The 8,552-nt window shown below is 35.3% G+C and overlaps 1 protein-coding gene across 1 annotated transcript; it reads right to left on the reverse strand.

Annotated features, from left to right (window-relative positions):
• Nucleotides 1-456: 456 nt before the first annotated feature.
• Nucleotides 457-8,275, reverse strand: MET18 (ARM repeat superfamily protein). The gene is made up of 20 exons (XM_089626864.1): nucleotides 8,104-8,275; nucleotides 7,559-7,621; nucleotides 7,418-7,472; nucleotides 7,073-7,170; nucleotides 6,633-6,791; nucleotides 6,410-6,469; nucleotides 6,004-6,192; nucleotides 5,716-5,769; nucleotides 5,082-5,168; nucleotides 4,304-4,985; nucleotides 3,831-4,210; nucleotides 3,554-3,627; nucleotides 3,272-3,377; nucleotides 2,345-3,159; nucleotides 2,030-2,105; nucleotides 1,817-1,928; nucleotides 1,245-1,321; nucleotides 1,043-1,123; nucleotides 879-958; nucleotides 457-780 (listed from the first exon to the last, which is right to left on the reverse strand). Exons 1-20 carry the CDS (start codon nucleotides 8,173-8,175, stop codon nucleotides 762-764), a joined length of 3,339 nt encoding a protein of 1,112 aa, XP_089482990.1. The 5' UTR covers nucleotides 8,176-8,275; the 3' UTR covers nucleotides 457-761.
• Nucleotides 8,276-8,552: the final 277 nt, after the last annotated feature.

An 8,552-nucleotide genomic window follows, 5' to 3' on the forward strand; every position in this document is an offset into this window, starting at 1 on the left:
TTGACTATTCTTTAAAATTAGGATGAATTATTAGGCTATTGGCCTAATTACCCCTATTTATTTTATAGGACACTTAGAAAAAAAGTTCATTTTATAACCAATTGCGTGGTGGAAGGAAAAGTAAGAACATCATTTTAATTCCTCTTCAATTGTCTAGATGATAAATAGACGTGTATAATTGTATTTCTTTCAAGGGAAAATAACAAACATAAGCTAGGAGTTTTAACCATATCATATTTAAACCTTATAATTGTAATTTGCTACAAATTTGTCCCTTCATCTTCATTTTCGTCGACTTTTCAAAATGATCATCCTTCCAACCACTTCTTCCTTTACTTTATATGATTATAGAATTGGACTGATAAATATTGAAAAGACTATTATTTATAATACCTAACACTAGGGTTATAATGAAAATATAGCACTAAAATAGTAGTGGCAAAAATATATATTTAAAACTATAATATGCTTCCTCGAGATGTCAGTCAAACGTATAGTTTGGATGACACTGAAAGTATGTGTTCAATTCCCGAATGTACAGATGAAAAATGGTTAAAAAGAGAGATGTAACTCAATTAGTAATTAAAAAATAAAATTATAAAATATTTCTAATAATTGAATACAGAAAAAAAGAAAAGAAAAGTTTTTAATGCAAACCTAATATCATGATTTTGTTTTTATATATACTTACATACAATGCCAAATAATAATTAAAAACATTGAACGTATAATCTTTCATGTAGACGCCTAAAATGCCAACTTCATGATGCAGTGAATGCCCTGAGTAGACAAATTTGGAAGCAAATATAATCATCAGTATGACAAACATTATATATACATATATATACACACACATATGTATAGTAAGAAGCACTGACCATGCTTGTCGACATCTGACAGCTTCCTGGCGAACGGCCCTCTTTCGATCATCCAGAGCTTTTGATACTGACTTCAGTACCTGAAAAAAAAAATTATAAGTTCTCTACGTAAGTATGCATAGTTCTACAGGTAGTTACCATATATATGATATATCTGTACTGACCTTCGATCTCATGGGATAAATTCTTGAATGAGGCAACTCCGACATGGCAACAAGACATTGAATTGCCGTTTCTCGAACAAGCTTAAGTTATTTAGAAACAAAACAAACATGAGGTCATTAGTGACGCTATTAATAATAAACTTATATCTAACTGATACGGAAGGCACACTTTAGGGCTGGTGAGCAGTGATTATATCCATACCATCATATGAGGATAGTCAATGAGTCCGGAGAGACAGCTGATAACTGAGTGCGCATTTTCTATCACAGCTTCCCTTCCTGCATCCACATTTTTGGAAGTTAGCTTATTTTCCATTACTATGTACATTTATACACCATATATTTATTTCTGAAAATAAAATATGTGTATATATATATTTATTGTGAATAGAAATCATTAAATAATTAAGTCAGCTATATGCTAAAAATAATAATAGGAGAAGGGTTAAGTGATAAGATATTCAGATATTGAGTGATACCCTTCGGGAGATAACAAGTCTCTCGAAAGCTTGTAATTATCATGTATTTTCTGTTCCGACTCGATGAATTACAGAGTGTCCTATCTTGGATTCACTTTTATACTGCTCGTTGGAACATAATTAAATTTAAAAATAAAAATAAAATTCTAAAATACAATTACACAACGACAGCAATTGTGCTCATTATAACAGTAGTCAAAATTAGAACTGTAGAATATGCTGATTATACGATATAAAAGGACCATAACTAATTTCCACATAGTGCACGTGAACTGAAAACAAAATTTAACCTCACCTTTACCATCAGTTAATAATCCGGACAAGACTAGCAAAAGACTGTAGAGGTTTTCTTTGTCCAAAAAATCCTGACTGAAAATAGATAATCCTCCCAGAAGTATCGATATTACCTGCAAGAATTGTTTCGTACTTTTATGGCTTATCAGAAAGAGAAATAAATGGTACATGATAAATTGGGTGTTTTCAAGTGTTGAGTGTCACCGAGATAAACCTTTTTTGCTTCATTGAGGGCAACTATTAGAGGAGCATCTGAGATTACGTGCGCTGATGCTCGATACAACATAGATCTGTTTTGATAATAGAATTTTGTGATTATAAATCTTCACTAAAAACACAAACAAATGTGATTATACAATGCTTATAGGATAACTTGGGACAATTTATTAAAACAGAGTGTCAAGTGACGAAGTAATCATAAACTCAGAAGGCAAATAGACAATTTAATCAGCAAGGAGATACCAGTTTGTCTAACATAATAACAGTTCATTAAAAATATAGCAAGATAGGTTTGAGGAAAAGCATGTACCTTGAGAAATCAGAATCTGATTCTTTTATTGACGACAGCAGAATCGGCATGACCACTGAGAAAAGTCGCTGCTTATACAGCGGTCTTATTATAGCATGAAACCTTCTATTCAAACAGGACTCGGAATCACTCATAAGAAGATGAAAAGCATCTGCGGCAGCTTTTGTAACAGACGGATCGAAGACACGCTTCAAGTTTGAGGAATGAAGACTGCCAGCTGGCAGTAAGCAGTCCAGAAGAATCATTATTACGTCTTTGACTTTCTCGTGACCGCGCAGAAGCAAGCCTTTCCCGACCCACGCTAGTCCAACTATTGCGTGGATCTGGAGCTGAACATCGTCTATGAAACCAAGGCATAAATCAGTAAGACTCTTTTCATCGTCGTTGCTCTTCAGGGTACCGTGGGAACACCATAATTTTTCCATGAATATTATGTTTATTGCTTCTTCCAAGAACGATTTCGTATCAAATTTGTTGATCATAGAACCCAATGCCTGGGCCGATGGAACGTGACCTTTTAGAAGCATTGTCAGAAACAATTGAGTAGTTTCTCTTGCACTTGGAATATTTGCTTTTGGCTTTGCCGCGATTACGACCGAAACAAATAGAGAGAGAACTAATCCATCTCTTACAGAAACAATGTCCATATGGCGACTAAGCGGTGACCCGTTAAGTTGAGCAGGAACGGAATTCATGGGAAGAGGAATACTAGTTGAAAGCACAAGATATGCCTTCTTTAGTATGGTATTCTGGTTTTCCACTGAACAACTTCCAACAGTAAGCTTCATTACTTTAACAATTCCATCAAAGAGCCCCTATAAAGAAAATGTAAACTCAAAATACTTTACGACTGCCAGTGATGTAGAAGCAAAACCAAACATGACTAGTAAAATATATAATGAATATGAAAGTTCAAGATTAACGCACTTCTTCCTGGACCTGAACATCATTCGATACCCAGCTCTGAACATGGTCCCATATGCTGGTAGCAAAATGCAACAGAATTTCCTCGAGACCTTCAGTTTCACATGCCCTGGATCCATACAAACAAAGGGATTGCGTATTTACATAACAGCAAGCTATGACTATATGGTAGACATTCCATTAAAATATGAGACAAATGAATAGTATCAGAAATAAATGTTCAGTTGGGTGGAAAGATTTAGCTACAAGTAAAGTACGAATAGGGAAAGTGGATGAAGTACATACCATGGGATAACCTTATTGGAAAAGCATTGCAAAAGTTGTACTGCCATTGCAGCACTCAGTGTATTTCCATTGACCTAGACAAACAGATTGCAAATTCAAGTGGCACTTAGATTCTTTTTTTTTTTCTTTTTTTTCCCTGAAATCTCCTCAGGAAAATGAAAGAGCACAGCCCGACTTTCATGTTAAGAACATTCCAAACATTTTATAGGGGCAGTTTCTAGATTGTGCCAATGTCAAGATTATGTTTTTTATGATGAGGAAAAAAGAATTGACGTACATAGAAATCAGACATTTTGGCGAATATGGTCCCTTCCAACCCTTGAACAATCTTCAGCATATAATTCCGCCCACTTGCACCGATTTCACACATCGCTTCAAGTTTGAGAGGAAATGGCAAAGCAACACTATCAACAGACACCGAGGAATTGATTTTCTCGACGACAATAGAAGAATAACTTAGTGCCTTCTCAGGCTCGGTACACCCACTCACAAATGAGCCTATGTGTACTAATGCCTTCAAGGAAACCTTCCACAAATACGTATGGTTGAAATCTTCGATAATAATTGACGTGAATGTGCTCAAAATGCTATTGAATACATTCTCCGGTATTGGTAAAATCTCTTCGGGGAACGTAGCCAAAATCTGCAAGCTCTTGACTGCAAAACAGTGCTGTTTTAACACTTACACAGTGGTTACTAAAGCTAAAATATAAACCACAGCTTGAATGAAGAAGAAACTAAAGAATTTACCTCTGAAGTAGATATCCACGTCATGAGCCTGATTAGAAGTCGTTGCTAGGGTTGAACAAAGGGCGTTAATTAACGGGACACATGAGTTATGAAGAATGGAACAAAATGCCTCACTGGCTAAAACAGATGAAGGGTAAAGTTCCCGAGACCCTAAAATCAAATCCATGCATGCTTCAAGAAGTTCTGTGCAGAGATATAAAGCACCAAAGTTTAAATCTTTGGACAAATCACTCATCGGCTGCAGCAGAATATTCACCAAGCTGGGAAAGAATATATCGAGCACTCTATTGCAAGAAGCCACAGAAGTCTTTGAAGTTATAGATAGGATGCAACTGATCACGCGCAACCTTTGTTTTCCTTCACTGGACAACTCTCTGTAACTTCCATAACTTGTTATGGTGTTAAATACCGTACTTATATCTTCATCGTCCACGATCAAACTAATAACTGAATCGTGATTTTCCTTCACAATTGTTTCCAGGAGCACTAGAGCTTCTACTCCAATCTCATTCTCCTGGAAACCAAGACCGTGTAGAGACTCGGAAGGAACATTACCATGGTCTTTTATTAATGAATCACTTATCACGGATTTTAATAAGCTCCAGATAGCATCAATGTGTTTCTCCATCCTAGACGCTCCATATTTTACAGAACAATAGCTTAGATACTTCAAAGAATCAACCTGCAAACACAAAGTCGAGATTTGGTTTTGTAACAATCCATGCTGTAATGTTTCTTGAGTTATAAGATCAAGATGGATCATAGAGCCTCCACCAACCTTTGCTGATTGCAGTGAAGAAGAAAGTTTTTCGAGAAGCAGTGGAATAACATGTGGCTCGAAAAGAGGAGTTGAAGAGAACGCTATCTGCAGAATATTATACTTTATAATTCAGCTTTACGTAGTAGCTGCATTATTTGTACAGGCCGTGCCCTAATTTTTTCCTGTTTTAAGCCAAATACTTCATATTCTGTGAGTCAGTTCAGTTGCCATAACATGTGGACGAGATTGTAGTAGCAAGTATTCTGACTTGGGAGAACCTAATCATTTGTTACCGCCAAAAGACTCGAACACCACTACAATAATAATAACGAACCCAATAATGCCCTCCTACATAGGGATACTCTTCTATAAAACAAATAAAAATAAAAAATAAAAAAAAAATTGTTGTGATCTTAGAGCTCTATTATGAAAATTAAGTCAAACAATGTGATGTTCCATCTTACTTATGTGCATTGTAGTTACGATGTTCACTCAACTTTCTAAACAGTCAACATTAAATTTTGTTTGAATGATTAATGGTACACCTGGCAGATGATCTTCACAAAACCTCATAGGATGTGAAACATATTGCACAAACAAATCAAAACTACAAAACACTGTAGAACATAATTTGGTGTTAATTTCATCATACCATTAGTGCCCTTGATAGGTCTTCTCTTGTTACACCAGTGTCCTCTACTTTTTTCTGGATCATGAAACCAATAAAGACCTCATAGCATAAGTCAACGGATGATATAATACATTTAACAGAGCTGATATACGATCATATGGAAAATTACTGAAATGATTGAAGGAACTCAATGCAGAGCAAGAAGTTCTAAATGATGTAACATAGCATGCTTCTAATGAGAACAGAAAATACACCAAGAAAAAGTTATTCGGAAAAGAAAACAAATAAGAGAGGCAACAGTTTACTTACATGAGTAAAATGAATTGGAAAGTAACAGCTCAAAGTCTCGAAAAGGCTTCCAGAAAAACTTGCAAGCGACACAGATGAACTAGGAAATTGTTGAACCAGAGACGAAATGATGCGGAATACTAACATCAAGCAATGAGGATCCTTCTCTTCATCAAAGGCATCACATATGCCATATAAAAGCTCTGCATCCTTGAAAGCACCAAAAATAAGTGATTAGGACAAGAAAAAAGGAATATAAAAAATATTTAAAAGAACCAATAGCTAATATAGCCAAGTATCAAATCTTTGTATTCATGTGTGTTGTGTGTGTGTGAATCCAAGTCGTAAATCAATTTCCAATCGCTAACACTGATAAAAACGTGGATAAATTAACACCTTATTAAGAAGGTGGGTTAGAAAATAATACCATAGAAGTAACTTCGCGAGGATATCTTTCCAACAGGCACTCCAAAAGCTCAAAACAAAGCTGCAAGAAGAAAATGTGAAGCTCAGTACGATTTCTCGTTGTTTTTTAATTTTTTTTTTTTTTATCTTTCCTTTCTTTATGGACAACGGCTATGAATAAAAACGTGACATTTTTTTCCCTCTAATTTGTTAATCTGTATGGTTTCCAAATCTTGATAATTTACCTTCCTATCATGCTGGCCCAGAGCTTGGACCTGTAGGTTCTTTAAGTGAGACACTGCAACATTTTTTGCATCACTTGGAGAGACCATACCAACATTGCCTTTTCTCTTCAGCAGCGCTAAACACCCAACAAGAGCGCCGCGTAAAGCCCTCCAATCTGCCTGATATCATGGTAAATTATTTGCATTACACTTATGATAGAATTCAAAGAAAGAATCAGTCATTAAACGCAGATCTTAATAGTTTGTCAAGATCCATAATTCAAATAGTTTCCACAGTTTTCACTCAACAGGGCTACACAACAACACTACAAACTGTTTTTTTTTTTAAAAAAAAAAAAAAAAAAAAAGAAAAAAAAAAAAAGAAGAAGAAGATAAAATCAGAAAAACCCATGCTCAGCAAAAGGGATATTTGGCTGACAGGTCACATAGCACAAACTTACCAGCCTATCTGTGAAGAACCCGATTAAGCTATGAATCGTCGCAGTGTCCAGAGGCTTCGATGCAAGACTCGTAAGCAATTCCGCAAGAAGAAGAGTACCTAAAGAAGATAAAGCACTCTCCTTCTTATGACAGAACAAGCGAAAATATAGATATGATATAAGTATACCTTACGCAAATATTCACAAAAATAAGGGTATATAGAAATATAAATGTTCTTCAAAATTCAACTGCATACAGAATCAAATGGGGCAACTACAATTTCAGCTGAATAACTGATAGTTTCAAATCCACTTCCAAAAAGTATAGAATCATATCAACAAGATAGAAAAATGAATGATTTATACCTCTTGCACGGATTACATTATCTGTCGTAGTAAGATACACTTCCAACTCTCTGACCTAAATACCCAAAAAAAACTTTTTATCATAAACATAAATTAAGTAGACCACCCAGAGAGTGAGAGAAAGAGTTCAACTGTAATTACCAGCGTTTCAATAGTTAATAAGCCATTCTTTACAAGAGAAGCGATAGACTCAAAGCTTGTAGCCTGCAATTACAAATGAATTTCACATTTGAGAGAAGAAGTTCCTGAATATATTAAATGTTAACTTTAAAAAATAAAAAAATAAAAAATCTAATGACGAGCTATAAGTAAGAGGCTTAGACCAGACTCCAGACTATTTATGATTCTAGTTGGTGTTGGTACTGAAGAAAATAATGCCTTGTGTATCAACGACCTAATGTAGCAGATAACTATACACGTTTCTTTCTTCGTTTCTGACATTTGCGGAACATAACTCAATTGTGAAATTAAATCTTTATAATAAAAAAAACAAAAATTTGGAGGAAGAAATGCAAGCACTTCAAGTCCCAGTTAAGAGTTCAAATTCTCAATCGCCATTGATAATCACTAAATTAGATCAATCCAGGTTCTTTCTCTGACGCCCCTAGCAAGGGGAATTTAGATTATCGCCAATAATATTTATATTTGGACAGATAATAATTTCACGGAAATTTGGGATGAAGAACCTGTTCGGAAGCAGAGCGAGAAGTGTCGACGTATGATTCGATGCAGCGAGTAAGCTCGGTCGGTTCCGCCATTGTTGGAGGTTAAAGAGAGCGTAGGGTTTTAGAGAGTGACAGAGGAGAGGGGTTTAGGAATCTAACGAGTCAATGACCCATATATTCCTTTCTATTATTTTTTTATTCTTCTTTAATAAAATCAGATGAAGAACTCGGACCTTGTCACTTTTGTGTGTGTCTCTCCAATTTCATCATAACATCAGTCATTTTTTTCACGTTTAATAATTAAATTTGAGAGAAAAGAGAGACATCTCAGCGGAGAGGGCATATGATTTGAATTCGATCTAGAACAAGTATCGTCTTACCGTTACCGTTATCGTACCGGGACTTCAATTTTAGGGATAAACCGCTTACCGTAAAGGAAACCGACAAAAAATATAAGAAATCTAGAGATA

Source organism: Urtica dioica, chromosome 9 (assembly GCF_054948205.1).
Source record: "Urtica dioica subsp. dioica isolate 48M chromosome 9, U.dioica_male_clone48M_v1_H2, whole genome shotgun sequence".
Classification (NCBI taxonomy): domain Eukaryota; kingdom Viridiplantae; phylum Streptophyta; class Magnoliopsida; order Rosales; family Urticaceae; genus Urtica; species Urtica dioica.